At 47.6% G+C, this 19,058-nt stretch overlaps 2 protein-coding genes across 2 annotated transcripts; one reads left to right on the top strand and one right to left on the bottom strand.

The window, feature by feature from the left end:
* Positions 1–791: 791 nt before the first annotated feature.
* On the bottom strand, positions 792–1,724 carry LOC133133563 (olfactory receptor 7C1-like). Its single transcript, XM_061249663.1, has one exon. The coding sequence runs from the start codon at positions 1,722–1,724 to the stop codon at positions 792–794; it is 933 nt and encodes a 310-aa protein (XP_061105647.1).
* Positions 1,725–12,636: 10,912 nt separating this feature from the next.
* On the top strand, positions 12,637–13,572 carry LOC133133564 (putative gustatory receptor clone PTE03). The gene has a single exon (XM_061249664.1). It carries the CDS (start codon positions 12,637–12,639, stop codon positions 13,570–13,572), a length of 936 nt encoding a protein of 311 aa, XP_061105648.1.
* Positions 13,573–19,058: the final 5,486 nt, after the last annotated feature.

A 19,058-nucleotide genomic window follows, 5' to 3' on the forward strand; every position in this document is an offset into this window, starting at 1 on the left:
TTATTATTTGCATGAAAACAGTGCCATTAAAGTGGTATTTTAGTAATATTATTAGCCAACTACAACTGTAGAATTATGAGTGTACATATTGCTTAACAGATTGAGATGTAACTAAGAGCAACAGCTGATTTCAGAGGCTTGCGGTCGTAACAGTGGTGGCCACTAGCAGAGTGAGCTGACAACATCGCTAAGATATAGCTAAGAGTGGTCCAGAACAACCTTATGAAAGTACGATGTACAGAAGGTATACTTAGCTAAGAACATTTCGGGAAACAGGCTGAAACGTTCAGGTAGAGCTTAAGGTACAAGTTATGAATGACGTAGCGTTAAGAAGGCTTCGGGAAACGCAACCCTAACCATTCTCCTCTGACTTCTCTCATTAAGAAGGCATTTTTGCCCATAGAACTTCTACTCACTGAATGTTTTTGGGTTTTTTTGCACCATTCTCTGTAAACTCTAGAGACTGTTGTGGTTGAAAATGCCAGGAGAACAGCAGTTTTTAAAATACTCAAACCATTCCGTCTGTCACCAACAAAGGTCAAAGTCAAATTTCTTCCCAATTCAGATGTTTGGTCTGAATAGCAACTGAACCTCCTCGCCATTTCTGCATGCTTGAATGAAGTGAGTTGCTGCTATATGATTGGCTGACTAGATATTTGCATGAACAAGCCGGTGTACAGGTGTGACTAATTAAGTGGTCACTAAGTGTATACGACAGTGTAAGACACTAGTTTAACATGTATTAAGAGCATCCATTATGCTGCAGTTGGTTTAAAGGCCACATTTTTTCATTACTGCAGCTGGGTTACTTTTGGATAAAGTATCTGCACAATCTTGGTCCTTAGTTCCTTGGTCTGTATAGCGTATATGATGGGGTTCATGTTGGCGGGAATGATGAGAAAGAGAAGTGCCGCCAACGTCCGGTAGCCATTGTGAATCTGGAGACGATGCGAAATGATGACGAGGAATCCGGACCAGAGCATGATCAGGTAGAGGACCAGATGGGTTGCGCAGGTCTGCATGGCCTTTCTGTTCAGCTCCTTGTTCTTTTTGGAGACACAGCTGATCAGGATCCTGAAATATGTGAAGGCCACGCCGGTGATGGATGACCCATGGATTATGACACTGGAGGTGAGCTCGGAGATAATGTTGATGCTCAAGTCCTGGCAGGAGAGCTTAAACAGAGATGAATTGTCACAGAAGGCATTAGGAATAATAGAACGGCAGCGTTTTAGCTGTACTGTGAGGCCCAGTGGAACGGATACCAGGGTTATCGCTGCGCTCCATGCGGACACAGTCAGCTTAGCCACCATGGTGGGGCTCATGATGGAGGTGTACCTCAGAGGGTGGCATATGGCCACATACCTGTCAAAGGCCATGATCATCATCACCATGTGGCAGGATGTGCCATAAGTGTGGCTGAAGAAGGCCTGAGAGAAACACCAGGTGTAGCTGATGGACGGGTTGGTGGAGACGATGTCCAACATCATTCGAGGCAGAATCACCGTGTTTCCCAGGACGTCGTTGAAGGACAGGCTGAAGAACAGCAGATACATTGGCTGCTGAAGGCTCCTGTCCATCAAAATAAGCAGCATGACCCCTATGTTGGTGGTCAGGATGATCAGGTAGGCAACCAACAGCAGGGCAAACGCTGGGTAAATGAAAGGATGGGGAATGTCGATGCCCTGAATCAACAGGATGGGACTGTTGTAGGTTACGTTCATCCTAGATCTCCAGGGTAATTCTGTCAGATTGAGAAAAGCAGAATATTATGCAGTGTCTAAGTATTTGGACATTAAAAGTTTTTGGTGTTTTGGCTCCATACACTAGAACATGAAAAGTAATAAAACCATGAATATGAGGTTAAAAATGTAATATGAAATGTGGGCCAAGCCTTGTACGAGATGAAATTCTATTTTGAATGGAGATGGACACAACTTTTACCTCCTCTTGTGCCATCAGGTCGACTTTCACGTTTCCTTAATTAAGTTCAGAAAGCTGCTTGACTGGGTGCCTGAGTGCCCCAGTGTCCCAGAGCAGATCCGGAAAACAGACAAAAAACTGACGTGTGATTAGAGAAATATTATATCAGTGAAATCCCATTATAACTGGAATAACATATCTTTATGTCTAAGGGCTGTAAGAATCATCTGTACTGTTCCCAATGCTCACACAATATCATCTAGCACAACTTGAATCACAGTCACTGAAACATTCTATGGCTGTACTGAGTATAAAGTCGAGGTCATACCTGTCTCAGGTTTCAGGTGGGCAGTCCTCTCTTCCTGATGGGCTCTCAGGTTTTATCCTATCCTTTAGGGGCCCTCTCCTCTCTGTCCTGCCACAAGCCCTCCCCTCTCTGTCCTGCCACAAGCCCTCCCCTCTCTGTCCTGCCATGGGCCCTCTCCTCTTTGTCTCCCCCAGACTCAGTGATGATGTAATGAATGGAAACACGGGTGATGCTGCTTCTGACATATTACTGCAGTGTAACATGCAGCCTAGGGAATCAGAGCCACAGGTGCAGCCTCCCTGTGAGATACATTATTAATGCGATATTGCAGCAGTTCTGTTCTTGCCCTGGATCCAATCAACATTTGTTATTCCCTGTCTCTCCCATTATTTCTCCAGGGCCTGCTCACAGAGGCGACAGATGCTGCAAGCAAAAGGGTAGAGCGAGAACCCACCTGTATTGCTGTGCTTGGCGCCTGGTGGTACTCTTCACTGAAGTGAAATTTTTGCCGTAGCTCAATCCAGCAAGCAATCCAGCAGGTGTCCTCACAATCATTTTTTTTATGTTAAACCAGCTGCAAAACAGTATTGTTTACCCTTCTCTCATGGCACTTAAGTGTTACACTGCGATCTTGCCTGGGCCCAATTCTGTTCAAGAAGAGTTTTGCTTTCTGCTGGAACATGTTCTGTGTATGAGCGCACACATAGATCACATGCACAGAGCACTTATGCATGTGCTTGTTCTCTCTTTCTCTCTCTCACTGGGGTTTGTGAATGGTTCAGTTGGCAGTTTGCCAAGTTATTTTTGAAATGCCATTACCTCTTTATTATCATGTATTACATTGGCCATATTTTAAGAGAAGGCCATTCAGTAATGGCAAAAGAAGTAATGACATGACATACGGCTTGACGCAGGAAACATGTAACACTGGATGGATGCAGCATAGGGGAGGTGGGAGGCTTAGACAGATGGCAGAGGGGGTGAGGACATGGCTCAATGTGCATGCCGGACTTATAGTTGGGCGGCTGGGACCTCCACTTCCCTCTCTTCTTCCGGGAAGACTGGTGGCTGGTACCAGACAACAGGTAAAGGGAGACAGTCCCGTGGAGACAGGGAGCGAATTATGCGCATACTCAATCCACGGAAGGGCGTTGACCCAGGTGGCAGGAGAAGTTTCCAGCAGGCAGCACAATGTCTTTTCAAGTGCCTGCTTCATGGGTTCAGTCTGTCCGCTGGGCTGAGGATGAAACCTGGACAACAGCTGGGCCTTGGGTCCGATGAGTGAGCAGAATGCTTACCAGAAACGGCTGGAGAATTGGGGACCTCAGCGGTCAGCGGTTACCTCCAGGGGGAGGCTGTGCAGGCAGAAGACGTAAGAAACAGCAATTTTGCGGTTTCTTTGGATGAGGGTAGTTTAGGGAGAGCGACAAAGTGAACAAACTTAAAAAAGCGGTCCACAATAGTAAGAACCACCAACATTCCTTTGGAAACTGGAAGCCCAGTGACAAAATCCAGGGCTACATGGGACCAGGGATGGCAAGGGATGGACAGTGACTGGAGTAGACCCTGGGGCCGCTGATTAGTGGACTTCCCTCGCACACGCTCCAGACTGGCAGTGGTAAATTCAGCCACATCTGGTTTCATGGACGACCATCAGAATCAACGGTTCAGGAGAACTAGGGTGCGTCTGACTCCCGGTAGACAGGCCAGAGGGGAAGCATACACCCATTCAAGGACCTGGGGCTGGACAGGTTTGTAAATGTAGAGGCGATTAGCCAAATGTCGTCAGGTGCTGGGCTGTTCCCTAGGGCTTTCTCTACTGTAGTAATAATATCCAGCTTGAGGGCGGCGACTAGGATGTCATGAGGTAAAATGGAGATGGGACCGGGAGTGAGTGTAGCCGGGAGAGGGCGATAGAATCGATTTAAAAATATGGACCAGCGGGCTTGTTGGGGATTGAGTCTTATAGTTCACTTCTGATACTCCAGGTTACAATGATCATTCCAGACGATGACCAGGACAGACAAGCTTTCCAATAGATGCCGCCATTCCTGAAAGTCAAAGCTAGTTTGATAGTAAGAAGCTCCCAGTTGCCGGTGCTGTAATTTCTTTCTGAGGGCTTAAGCCAGTGAGATAAAAATGTACAGGGGTGCATCTTGTTGTGCTTTGAGAAAGTATCGCTCTGACACCTGTATCAGAGGCGTCCACCTCAGGTGTGAACTATTTATCAGGGTCTAGCATGGAGAGAATAGGGGCAGTAGAGATGCGTATCTTGAGATCTTTAAAGGCATGCTGTGCATTACGAGACCAGCGGAAAGTGATCTTGCTGGAAGTTAGAGCTGTCAGAGGGGCAACGCCCAAGCTGTACTTTAAAATAAACCGGTGGTAGAAATTGGCAAAACCCAGGAACCTCTGAAGCTCCTTGTGGTTAGAAGGTGATGGCCAATCTTGTGTTTCCGGATCGATTTCTAAGCGTCCTCGGGAGACCAGGAATCCAAGGAACTGGACCATAGTACGATGGAACTCGCACTTCTCCGCCTTGACAAATAGCCAATTCTCAAGCAGGCATTGGAGAACTTGATAGATGTGCTGTATGTTCTTCCATTGAGGTAGAAAAAAATAAGGATGTCATCCAGGTAGATGAACTTAGAACTCTGAGCACATCGTTAATCAGGTTCTGGAATATAGCAGGAGCGTTATTGAGCCAGAACGGCATCACTGGGGTGTGAAAGGCAGTCTTCCACCAGGCACTCTCTCTTATACACTCTTATGGGCGACCTGTTGTATAGTGGTTAAGGTACATGACTGGGACACAGAAGGTTGGTGGTTCAATCCCTGGTGTAGCCACAGTAAGATCCGCTCAGCCATTGGGCCCTTGAGCAAGGCCCTTAAACCTGCATTGCACCAGGGGAGGATTGTGTCCTGCTTAGTCTAATCAACTGTATGTCGCTCTGGATAAGAGCGTCTGCCAAATTTATGTAATGTAATACGCACCAGATGATAAGCATTGTGTAAGTCCAATTTGGTAAAAAATTTGACAGTCTTGAAGGGAGGAGAAGGCCGATGGGGTATCTGTTTTTGAGCATGATGTTGTTCAATCCCCAGTAGTCGATACAAGGGCACAGTCTTTTTTTCCCCACAAAGAAGAACCTGGCTCTGGCGGATGATGAAGAGGGATAGATAAGACCTCACTCACCTACTACTCCATGGCTTGTGTCTCAGATGCCAACAGGAAAAACAGATGACCTCTGGTGGGCGTGGTTCCCAGTAGCAGGTTCATGGAGCAGTCGTAAGACCAGTGAGGCGGTAGGGAGCCAGCTTATGACTTGCTGAAGACCTGGCATAACTCGTGGCATGGAGGATAGATCAGTGAGCGGCACTTCAGCAGGCAGAGCAGGAGTAACATGTGCAGAAGCTGAGTGGAGACAGGAAACAAGGCAGCTGGGGCTCCAGCCCGTGATAGTCCTTTGGATCCAGTCATATCATGGGTTGTGGTGTAACTGCTAGGATCTGTCCAGAACGACAGGAACATGTGGTGATGTCATGATGTACTGAGAGATCTCCTTGTGATGGTTACTGGAGATCTGGAGACTTGGTTGACTATGGCCAGATGGGCGCCTGTTAGTGCGTGGGTCCAGAGGCCTGTGGCGAGTAGAGATGTGGGGACATTCAGTCAACTGACTAACATGGGAAAAAGTCAATAAGGCCCGCACCCGTTGTTGGAACCCCTTCCAGGACATTCCACTGCAACCAGAGTGGAATAGGAAGTGAAGGGGGTAGGATCAATGGAGGCACCCGTCAGAACCCCCTTGCTTACTGACGGGCATTGCTTTTTACTGGATAGTTGGTTATGTGATGTCCGGGTCCACAATAGAGTCATTCAGGCATCAGTCTTTCTCTACCTTGGGTAGACAATCTGGTTTGGCCAACTTGCATCAGTTCCAGTTCAGGAGTATCCGCCAGGGTCTGGTTGCTGGAGCGTGGGGTGAAGGCTGGTTCCGTAATCGGGTATCCGCCCAAACGGCCAGGTGAATTAGTCCGTTGAGAGTGGAGGGCAGTTTGCACGTGGTTAGTTCACCTTGAATGTGGTCCAAAAGTCCAATGTAGAAAGCCCAATGTAGTGCTTTGTGGTCCCATTCTGCTGATTGCCGATCAAGGTCAGCTGTGTGCCTTTCAATTTAAGTCCCACATCTTGGTTAACCAGGGCTTGTTTGTCATACTTCATCACTGTTGGACTTTTTAATTGAGTTTTTTTTTTATGAGTGCGGTCCACCTCATCTGCACATTCACATTTTTATTTTTAATGCAAAAATGGCTGGGGATTCCTTCTGTCTAGACCAAGAGTTATAGTGGGAGTATATTTCACCCTGTGCTGCACACTTCTCAGTTACATCTCAGTTTTTTTTTTTTTTTGCCTTGTGTTAACTGCTACCTTTGTTAAGTAAGGAACTGAGTTTAAGGTGGATGATGGAAGTGTTGAGGCCTGCTTGTAATTAAGATGATTGGCTCAGACTTCCCCCTCCGAGGAATCGCCACCGTAACGTGGTGGAGGGGTTTGTGTGTCCCGGTGATCCTGGGAGCTAGGTTGTCGGGGACACTGTTAGCCCCCAGTAGGGTCTCCCAAGGCAAATTGGTCCCGAGGGAGGGGCCGGACTAAGAGCGATTCAAAGACTTCCCTGACACGGCCACGCATCGACCCAGTTACCTCGCCCGGAAAAGGGAAACCGGGGCCCCCTGCTGGAGCCAGACCCGGGAGGGGAGCTCGTCGGCGAGCGTCTGGTGGGGTGTACTGCGGGAGTATGGGGTACCGGGGCCGTTGTTACGAGCCATCAGGTCCCTGTATAACCAAAGTGAGAGCTGTGTCCGCATTCTCGGCACAAAGTCAAGCACGTTTCCGGTGGGTGTTGGACTCCGCCAAGGTTGCCCCTTGTCACCGGTCCTGTTTGTGGTATTCATGGACAGGATCTCAAGGCGCAGCCGAGGTGAGGAGAGTGTCCGGTTTGGTGACCTCAGAATCGCATCTCTGCTTTTTGCGGATGATGTGGTTCTGCTGGCTTCATCGGACCATGACCTTCAGCACGAACTGGAGCGGTTTGCAGCCGAGTGTGAAGCGGCCGGGATGAGAGTCAGCACCTCCAAGTCCGAGGCCATGGTTCTCTGCCGGAAAACGGTGGATTGCTCCCTCCGGGTTGGGAACGAGTGAAGGAGTTCAAGTATCTCGGGGTCTTGTTCACGAGTGAGGGTAGAAGGGAGCGTAAGATCGACAGGCGGATCGGTGCAGCGTCAGCAGTAATGCGGGCGTTGCACCGGACCGTTGTGGTGAAGACGGAGCTGAGCCGGAAGGCGAAGCTCTCAATTTACTGGTCGATCTACGTCCCAACCCTCACCTATGGTCTCGAGCTTTGGGTAGTGACCAAAAGAACGAGATCGCGTATACAAGCGGTCGAAATGAGCTTCCTCCGTAGGGTGGCCGGGCTCAGCCTTAGAGATAGGGTGAGGAGCTCGGACATCCGGAGGGAGCTCGGAGTAGAGCCGCTGCTCCTTCGCGTCGAAAGGAGCCAATTGAGGTGGTTCGGGCATCTCATCAGGATGCCTCCCGGGCGCCTCCCTTTGGAGGTTTTCCGGGCTCGTCCAACTGGGCGGAGACCCCGAGGGAGACCCAGAGCCCGCTGGAGAGATTATATATCTCTCCTGGCCAGGGAACGCCTCGGGATCCCCCAGGAGGAGCTAGAATGCGTTGCTGGGGGGAGGGACGCCTGGAATACCCGGCTTTGCCTACTGCCCCCGCGACCCGACTCCGGATAAGCGGGTGATGATGGATGGATGGATGGATGGCTCAGACTTCCTGTGGCTTGGGGCAGGTGTGTTGTGTCGTTGTTCCGTGGTGTGCTGTTCCTAAGGCTGACAGCCACTTTCATTTGTGTCTTTATAGCGAGGTGTTTCTTTGTCACATTATTCAAAATGCAGTGTTTCCGTTCTTGTCATAGTTTAGTTTTGGTTATTGTATCAATTGTACTGAGGCTTTACTCCATTGCCAAAGGTAATATCCCTATGAGAGAACGTTTCCACATTCGGTACCCGGAGATCTAAGGAGGAGGTTTTTGTGGGTTGTGTAGTTAGGTTACTTCTTCGGGCATTGATGTTTATGTGTTTTGTTTCCCTCTCAGTGCAGATCTGTTGTATTTGTAATACTAGGTTAAATACGTGGCGGGGTGACATGGCTCAGGCAGTAAGAGCAGTCGTCTGGCAGTCGGAGGGTTGCCGGTTCGATCCCCCGCCCGGGCTGTGTCGAAGTGTCCCTGAGCAAGACACCTAACCCCCAAATCGGGGCTTTGCATGGCAGCCAATCGCCGTCAGTGTGTGAGTGTGTGTATGAATGGGTGAATGGAGAAGCATCAATTGTACAGCGCTTTGGATAAAGGCGCTATATAAATGCCTGCCATTTACCATTTACGTGGGTTTGGAGTTTTGCTCATCCCAGTAGGAGCGTTGCGAATCTCCCATAGCCCGGAGTTCTATACGGGAGATCTTCGTGGCTGTTCGTTATCTCACTTTCTCTTAGGTCTCTCAAGCTGGCAGTATAGCCTTGAAAAATGTTGTAAGTGTATCAATTGTAATGTATGCTTGCTGTTCATCGCTTTGGCTTTTCATTAAGTCTAACTGCACAGTGTTTGGAGCTCACCCCGCTCGGTTGGAGAGCTCTGCAACTCTCAGTGGCCAGGGGTTTCTGTGTCTGATTCCCATGTGGCTGCTAAAAAGTCCTGTTTTGTCAGACGTAATGTTGTTGTAACGTAGTTGGGACCCTGGGTACCCATCTCCATTGCGCTATAGGCATACCTATGTTCTACTCCCCTCGTCTTGCAACCACCGTGATCTGTAGAAAGTGATGTTGAGTTTCCCTGCCGTTTGTTTCCTCGCTCAACTCAGATTAAGCTTCTCTACCATTTTGATAGGCTGTTTTATTGTTTGGCTAATTGCCGGGGAGTTATTCAATCAGTTTGCCCCCAGAAAATATCAGTAGTTATCTTACATCTTGTGGGTAACTTTTAGAACCCAACTCGGTCGCATTTGGTCCTCCAACCCCGCTCCTTTACACTATATGTACATGCTCTGACATAAATTTGTTCTGTCTAAAAATTCTGAATAGTACAAGCCTCTTCTTTAATTGAAGTCTTCAACCATGTGTGCTGTAAATAGTTTTTGAGGCTTTTATAGGACTAGTACAAAATAGGTGTAAATTGCCCTCTTGTGGGGGGCAAAGTGGAATGGGTTAATAAGAAAGCGAGCACTGGGGAGCTCAGTAATCACAAAGGGCGAGGTACGACAAGGAAGACTCCCAAAGTCGATGACTGAAGAATTCTCACCATAATGAATAACAAAAGCCCAAATACCTGTCCAACAGATCAGAAAAACTCTTCAAGAGGCATATATGGATTTGTTCAGTGATGATAGAATACTTCACAAACAGAACAAAAGAGGCTACACTGCAAGATGCAATCCAGTAGTTAGCTGTAACTACAGGATGGCCAGGTAATAGATACTCAACATTACAACAGTGGTACGCAGAAAGCATGCAGATGGCCCCTAAACTCTGGAACAGTCTGCCACTCGATGTTAGATCTGCTGTGGCTGTCCCTGCTTTTACATCATGTCTTGAAATCCATCAACTGACAGAATGTTAACAAATGTTAGGCAGGTCGAGCAGAGATAAAACGTTGATGGAAAACCGTGCTTGTAACCTAATCGCAAGAGCTGGCATTTCTCAGGTTGCATGACAGCATGCAGGTGACCTTGAGGTGAATTGAATAGACATGTGGAACAGTATGCTATATTTAACAGGATTGGTTAAAAACCAATGCCAAACAAATTGTATTTTTAATCTCTTGGTGGTACAGTATACCAGCGCATACCAGCTTCTTGGACTTGTTAGTGCATTGCAGCGTTGTACTGTGATACTGCCAGGGCCCAGTTCCGACAGTATTATTCAAGAAGTGTCTTGTTCCGTTTTAACACATTCTGTAAATTACAGAGGAAACATGCACAGAGCACACATGCATACGCTCTCTCTCACTCTCTCGCCCCCTAAGTCCCAGATATATCCCTAGACAACCACACGGCACAATCTTAATGACACTACTGTAACAGACATCTTCTCTCTTGATGCACAGTAACATCAAGGCTGATGTCATGCTTGCTGCTCAGGGGAACACAAAGTTCTATAAAAAAAGGAACCATTTAATGCATCCAAGAGAAGGGAAGGATGGGGCCACGCCAGTCACACATTCACTGGGGTAAGTAAATGATAAGTGCTCTTAAATAAATAAAATGCCTACTTGATTGCTCTCTCTCTCTCTTCTCTCTCTCTACAATTGTAGACATATGCTCAGCTTTTATTTATCTATATATTTTGTTATTGATTTTGGTTTCATCATGTAGAAATTGGAGCACTTTTAATTCATAGCCCCCCAGTTCAGGGCACCACGTTTGGGACATATTGACAGTCCTCTATAGCAGTCTTCAGCTCATACTTGTTTTGGGTGCAAATTAGTTGCCTTCTCTTCAGGATATAAAATGCATGTTCAATTGGATGGGTGAATGACTTGGCCTTTGAAGAATTATTCAGTTAGCTGAAGTCACACCAGCCCAGGCTTTTTTTGTATTCTTTGCATTTTTTTAGCTGCAAGGAGAGGGAGTTTGGGACAGACAGGAAGAGGAGGGTGACGGGCGGAGGGAATAAATGGTAAATGGTTGGCATTTATATAGCGCCTTTATCCAAAGCGCTGTACAATTGATGCTTCTCCATTCACCCATTCATACACACACTCACACACCGACGGCGATTGGCTGCCATGCAAGGCGCCGACCAGCTCGTCAGGAGCATTTGGGGGTTAGGTGCTCAGGGACACTTCGACACAGCCCGGGTGGGGGATTGAACCGACTGCCAGACGACTGCTCTTACTGCCTGAGCCATGTCGCCCCTGACAAGTGCAACAGTGCAAACAGGTTAACGCAAAATGCAGTATTTTACACTTCATAAGACGCATGATATTATTTAGTTTCTATGAGTTCCAACTGCCTTGACATAGTTTAGAAAAAACAATGCAGAATGCTCATTTTTGGTGATATTGTCCTCAAATTTGAAAGGAATTTGTCCAATGTTGTGACTTTGCTCCATTGTGTTTCTAAGCACACCAGCCACAGCTACAATAATCTGTATCCAGTCAAAAACAGAAAAAAATTTCAGTCAGAAGAAAAGCTTCCACTTTCACTGTTTCAGTTTCTGTAACTTTGTTTTCGTAATATTTGGAGTAATTCTGACTCTTAAAAAACAAACTTTTCTGTCGAGACCAGAATTATGTCTGTAGTCAAAAGGGTAGACAAGTAACCATTTAATTGCGGGTATGTCATTTTAACATTTTAAGAAAAGGAGTGATATGTAAAGACAAGCTGAAATCAAAATTCACTTTAGTCAGTTCTCTATAACCATACAAACACGTCTTAAATGTTTACAATTGAAAAAAAATTCCATCCACTTACTGGAAAATTACTTTTTATGAGATTTTATGTCATCATGTACCAGTTAGCACGTGTATTGATCAAATGACTGTCAATTTACTGTTCTTCTCCAGTTAATATCCTTTTCACACAGGGGCACGCATCCTCATTTGACATTTCCCCAAAAGAGCTTCTTGGTGTGTGAGTGTGTGTGTGAATGAATGAATGCGAGATATTAATTGCAAAATGCTTTGGATAAAAGCACTATATAACTGAACCAGTTAAGTTTATTAAGTTTAAGGGGGCGATTACCTTTTCACAGGCATGATTTGGGTGATGGGTTTTTTTTCATGAAATAAATTTAATAGATCAAATGTGTTTTCTGTTTACTCTGGTTCCCTTGGTCTAATATTCCATTTTGTCTAAATATCTGAAACTACTCATGGCACTGTATATATATATATATATATATATATATATATATATATATATATATATATACAGTACTGAGCAAAAGTCTTAGGCACCCGAGATATTTTTTTTTAAAATGTGGTCTATTTTTTGTTTTCTGCTTAAGTGTGTCAGTTGAAAAGAGCAAATTTCCAAACATTTATTTCATAATAATAAAAAATCTATGTCAGAGATATTCTTGTACTTTTGCGCATTACCAGTCAGGGGTAATAATAATGTCTAATAATTCTGGAGGCCATTGTAGACATAGTAAAGAGTCAGATACATACATATATTTCAATGTTGCACTAAATGCTGAGTACACTGGATGAATCTTATCTGTAATCTAAAATATTAAACAATGAATGCTACAATACAGATTTGAAATTATGCATTTAAAAAAAAATGTTTTGTTTGCTTTTCATTTTCCCAGCCTGACAAAATTCCCCTGGAAAACCAGGATGAATAACTTGACCCACAACAGCCCCATTCTGGTGATTGAGGGCATCGACGTCCCCCATCGCTTCATTTACCCAGTATTTACTCTCCTATTGCTTATTTACCTGATCATCCTGACCACCAACATAGGGGTCATGCTACTTATTATGATGGACAGGAGACTGCAGCAGCCAATGTACCTGATGTTCTTCAGCTTGTCCTTCAACGACGTCCTGGGAAATTCAGTGGTTCTGCCCCGCTTGATGTTTGACTTGATCTCCACCGACAGGTCCATCAGCTACCCCTGGTGTGTCTCCCAGGCCTTCTTCACCCACACCTGTGGCTCATCCTGCCACACAGTGATGATGATCATGGCCTTTGACAGGTATGTGGCCATATGCCACCCTCTGAGGTACACCTCCATCATGAGCCCCACCATGGTGGCTAAGCTGACTGCATCAGCCTGGGGCACATCGATAACGTTGGTGGCAATCCTGTTGGGCCTCACTGTACGTCTAACGCGTTGCCGTTCTGTCGTTCTCAATGCCTTCTGCGACAACGCCTCCCTGTTCAAGCTCTCCTGTGAGGACGTAACCATCAATAATCTCTACGGACTAACCTTCACTGTGGTCCTGCTCAGCTCATCCATCGGCAGTGTGGCCTTCACATATTTCAGGATCCTGGTCAGCTGTGTTTCCAAAAAGAACAAGGAGCTCAACAGAAAGGCTGTGCAGACCTGCGGCACCCATCTGGTCCTCTACATGATCATGCTCTGGTCCGGATTCCTCGTCATCATTATGCATCGTCTCCAGATCCAGAACAGGTACCGGAAGATGGCGGCTCTTCTTTTTCTTATCATTCCCGCCAACATGAACCCCATCATATACGCCATGCAGACCAAGGAACTAAAGACCAAGATTGTGCAGATACTTAAGTCGAAGGTAACCCAGCTGCAGTAATTGGGAAGTGTGCCTCTGAGCTATCTCTAACACAATATACTGGATGGACATCCACAGATTACAATAGTGGTATACAGAAGAGCAAATACAATTTCTGAGTGGATAGGCTACAGCAGCAGAAGACTTCTAAGAGTCTAAAAAAAATAAAGTGCTCACTGAGTGTATAAGCGCATGTCTCAAGCATCACCAATTTTGTCCATGAACGTATATAACTCTTATGTACAATGCCTATGTGGTGTGTGTAGCGATTTAACATATTGTGCATTATTCTTTGGCATTATCACCTGGTCGATTTCTTTTTTGACATTTTCCAGATGTAGTGCCATACAGTGCAGATCATAAGTATTTGGATACTAGTGCAATTTCCGTTCTCTTGGCTCTGTAGTCCAGCACATTGGATTTAAAATGATCAATCGTCCAATTACATTTGGTCCCCTAAATTGGGGGGGATTATGTATCAAAAAGGATGCAACTCCTATAATTTACACCTGTTATGGATGCAAATACCCTCACATTAAAGATGCCAGTCTGCACCTTAACCTCATTTTTCATTGTTTCATTTGCAATGTACTGAAGTACAGAACAGAAATTGTATTGCTGTCGAAATACTTCTGGACTGCATTGTAATTGTATGTATAGAATTAGGTTGTCTTGCTGTGTTTTTCTTGTTGTTTGCTGAAACACCCTCAAATTGTATATTTTTTGTTCTAATAAAAAAGAATGTTGCTAATATTTTAAATAAATATTTCCTTTCTGTCCTGAAGCTTTAGGTAGTTTTGTTTAAATAACTTAATGTTTAAATAAATTATCATAGAGGGATGTATCCACTACACATCTACCAAATATCTATTCAAAGTAATGTGAAGAATGACAATAACAAACATTTAAAGTCAAATGTTTTTTTTCATCTGTATTGAAAAAGGGCAGGATAGTATGGGCGTGGTCTGAACACCTCAATCCCCCTCCTCCCTCCTCTACCAAAATGTGCCACCCACAAACCAAATAATTTGTGACTAGCATGGCTCCATCACTGTGCTGAAAGAGACGCTGTCTTTCAGATGAAACGTTAAACTCAGGTTCTGACACACCGTGGTCATTAAAGATCCCATGACACTCTTCTCATAGAGTCGGAGGTTCCCCGGGGCCCTGGCTAAATTCCCAGCCCAGGCACTTTAAACCTGCCAACTAATTATCCCCTGATTCAATTGGCAAAAAACCTCCATTGTTCTCTCCCTTTCTTCCTCAGCTGGTGTGTGGTGAGCATTCTGGCACAAAATGGAAGCCATGCATCACCTTGCTGGGTGTTACACATTGGTGGTGGTTGAGACGAGTTTCCTGTACTGCAGGTGCTTTGAGTGTCTAGAAAAGTGCTATATGAATGTAATGATCTATCTATTGAGAAACTAAATTCAACATAGAAAGCCCCCCAGATCCTGGATTCAAACACAGTGACATGAGGGTTTTATCCACTGCACCACCTTGCCACCATGAAACTTGGTCAAGAAGCCTGCTTATAAAAAATCTACTTGTATGATTGCATGAAACTGTGGGAGGAGATATGCAATGAGACAAAAACATTAGGACCTGGACCAAACAGCTCAGTTGGACCCAAAATGCACAACTCAGACAAAAGGGATGTAATGAAGTCCCATCAGGGCTTTATTCAGGGAATGTCCAGTGAGCGTAGTCAAAAAAGGCAACAATTTGGCAAAGACTTGACATGAAACTGAGCTTATATGCAGGTGTAGACAGGTGTAGACAATTAGCTTGAGAGCAGCATGAGAATGGAAATCAGATGTGGAGGATTGGCAAGTTCACAAGATAATTAGTAATCATTAGTAATAAACCTATCCTGCCCTAGTGTTAGTAAATTAGTAAATGACATGCACAAGAAACGTAAGGTAAACATGAACACATGGTTAGAATGTTAGTATTACCCAATCCGTTAGTAGATTAGTAAGAAGACAAGGGAAATTGAAACAATTAGGGAAGCGTGAGTGACAGAGAGAGAGAGGCATGAATGCAAGGTTTGCAGAAAGACACGAAAAAGTGTATGCTAAACAATGAACAGAACAAAATAACATGAAACAACATAAATCGTGACGTAAGTTTGCGAACTATGACATGAATAAACTACATAACGTGGCTAGACAAGACTAACAATTAAATCATAACAACTAAACCTGAAAATTAAATGTAACAAGAAATAAAGCGGCCACACAAAGACCCAGTTACCTCGCCCGGAAAAGGGAAACCGGGGCCCCCTGCTGGAGCCAGACCCGGGAGGGGAGCTCGTCGGCGAGCGTCTGGTGGCCGGGCCTTATCCCATGGGGCCCGGCCGGGCACAGCCCGAACTGGTCACGTGGGGTCGCCGCCCTGTGGGCTCACCACCTGCAGGGGTCGGCATCGGAGTCGGGTGCTTTGCCCAACGGGCAGTAGGCAAAGGCGGGGATCCGGGCGTGCTGATCCTCGGCGTCGCAGACTGGTTCTGGGGACGTGGAACGTCACCTCTCTGGTGGGGAAGGAACCGGAGCTAGTGCGGGAGGCGGAGCGGTACCAACTAGATATAGTTGGGCTCACCTCCACGCACAGTACTGGTTCCGGAACCAAACTCCTGGAGAGGGGCTGGACTCTGTTCTTTTCTGGAGTTGCTCAAGGTGAGAGGCGCCGGGCGGGTGTGGGGATACTCACAAGCCACCGGCTGAGCGCCACTGTGTTGGAGTTCCACCCGGGGAACGAGAGGGTCGCTTCTCTGCGACTACATGTCGCTGGGGGGAAGGCTCTGACTGTCATTTGTGCGTATGCACCAAATGGCAGTTCAGAGTATCCGGCCTTCTTGGAGTCACTGGGTGGCATCCTGGAAAGGGTGCCACCCGGAGACTCCATAGTTCTGCTGGGCGACTTCAACGCTCACGTGGGCAATGACGGAGAAACCTGGAGGGGGGTGATTGGGAGGAACGGCCTGCCTGATCTGAACCCAAGCGGTGTTTTGTTATTGGACTTCTGTGCTGGCCATGGATTGTCGATAACAAACACCATGTTCGAGCATAGGGTAGCTCATAAGTGTACTTGGTACCAGAGCACCTTAGGCCAAAGATCGATGATCGACTTTGTGGTCGTATCATCAGACCTGCGGCCGTATGTCTTGGACACTCGGGTGAAGAGAGGAGCAGAGCTGTCAACTGATCACCACCTGGTGGTGAGTTGGATCAAGTGGCCGGGGAGGCTGCCTGACAGACCCGGTAAACCCAAACGTGTAGTGAGGGTGAACTGGGAACGTCTGGCGGAGGCCCCTGTTCGCGAGGTCTTCAACTCCCACCTCCGGAAGAACTTCTCACGCATCCCGGGGGAAGCTGGGGACATGGAGTCCGAGTGGGCCATGTTCAAAGCCTCCATTGCAGAGGCGGCAAGCAGGAGCTGTGGCCAGAAGGTCATCGGTGCCTGTCGGGGCGGCAACCCAAGAACCCGCTGGTGGACACCAGCGGTGAGGGAGGCCGTCAAGCTGAAGAAGGAGGCCTTTCGGGCTTGGCTGGCCCGGGGGTCCCCTGAAGCAGCAGACAGGTACCGGGTGGCCAGAAGGGCTGCAGCTTCGGCAGTCGCTGAAGTAAAAACCTGGGTATGGGAGGAGTTCGGGGAGGCTATGGAGAAGGACTTTCGGTTGGCCTCGAGGAAGTTCTGGCAAACCATCCGACGACTCAGAAAGGGAAAGCAGGGCTTGTCTCAGGCTGTTTTCAGCAGGGGAGGAGAACTGCTGACCCGGACTGGGGATATTGTCGGGCGGTGGAAAGAGCACTTCGAGGAGCTCCTGAACCCGAACAACACGTCCTCTGTGGAAGAGGCAGAGCCTGAAGACTCGGGGGAATCTGCACCTATATCCCTGGCGGAAGTTGCTGAGGTAGTCAAAAAGCTCCTCAGTGGCAAGTCGCCGGGTGTAGATGAGATTCGCCCTGAGATGCTGAAGGCTCTGGACATTGTTGGGCTGTCTTGGCTGACACGCCTCTTCAGTGTCGCGTGGAGATCGGGGACAGTACCTGTAGAGTGGCAGACCGGGGTGGTGGTCCCCATTTTCAAGAAGGGGGACCGGAGGGTGTGCTCCAATTACCGGGGTATCACACTCCTCAGCCTCCCTGGGAAAGCTTACTCTAGGGTACTGGAAAGGAGGCTCCGACCGATGGTCGAACCTCGGATTCAGGAGGAGCAATGTGGCTTCCGTCCTGGCCGTGGAACAGTGGACCAGCTCTTTACCTTGGCAGGGTTGCTGGCGGGGTCATGGGAATTTGCCCATCCAGTCCACATGTGCTTTGTGGACTTGGAGAAGGCTTTCGACCGTGTCCCCCGGGGAACCCTGTGGGGTGTACTGCAGGAGTATGGGGTACCGGGGCCATTGTTACGAGCCATCAGGTCCCTGTATAACCAAAGTGAGAGCTGTGTCCGCATTCTCGGCACAAAGTCAAGCACGTTTCCGGTGGGTGTTGGACTCCGCCAAGGTTGCCCCTTGTCACCGGTCCTGTTTGTGGTATTCATGGACAGGATCTCAAGGCGCAGCCGAGGTGAGGAGAGTGTCCGGTTTGGTGACCTCAGAATCGCATCTCTGCTTTTTGCGGATGATGTGGTTCTGCTGGCTTCATCGGACCGTGACCTTCAGCACGCACTGGAGCGGTTTGCAGCCGAGTGTGAAGCGGCCGGGATGAGAGTCAGCACCTCCAAGTTCGAGGCCATGGTTCTCTGCCGGAAAACGGTGGATTGCTCCCTCCGGGTTGGGAACGAGTCTTTGCCCCAAGTGAAGGAGTTCAAGTATCTCGGGGTCTTGTTCACGAGTGAGGGTAGAAGGGAGCGTGAGATCGACAGGCGGATCGGTGCAGCGTCAGCAGTAATGCGGGCGTTGCACCGGACTGTTGTGGTGAAGAAGGAGCTGAGCCGGAAGGCGAAGCTCTCGATTTACTGGTCGATCTACGTCCCAACCCTCGCCTATGGTCACAAGCTTTGGGTAGTGACCGAAAGAACGAGATCGCGTATACAAGCGGCCAAAATGAGCTTCCTCCGTAGGGTGGCCGGGCTCAGCCTTAGAGATAGGGTGAGGAGCTCGGACATCCGGAGGGAGCTCGGAGTAGAGCCGCTGCTCCTTCGCATCGAAAGGAGCCAATTGAGGTGGTTCGGGCATCTCATCAGGATGCCTCCCGGGCGCCTCCCTTTGGAGGTTTTCCGGGCTCGTCCAACTGGGCGGAGACCCCGAGGGAGACCCAGAGCCCGCTGGAGAGATTATATATCTCTCCTGGCCAGGGAACGCCTCGGGATCCCCCAGGAGGAGCTAGAATGCGTTGCTGGGGAGAGGGACGCCTGGAATACCCGGCTTTGCCTACTGCCCCCGCGACCCGACTCCGGATAAGCGGGTGACGATGGATGGATGGATGGATGGAAGAAATAAAGCATAACAACAGGCGAGACTAGACTAACATAATACGTGACCTGACAATAACGTAACTAAG

The sequence above is a fragment of the Conger conger genome, chromosome 7 (assembly GCF_963514075.1).
Source record: "Conger conger chromosome 7, fConCon1.1, whole genome shotgun sequence".
Taxonomy (NCBI): Eukaryota; Metazoa; Chordata; class Actinopteri; order Anguilliformes; family Congridae; genus Conger; species Conger conger.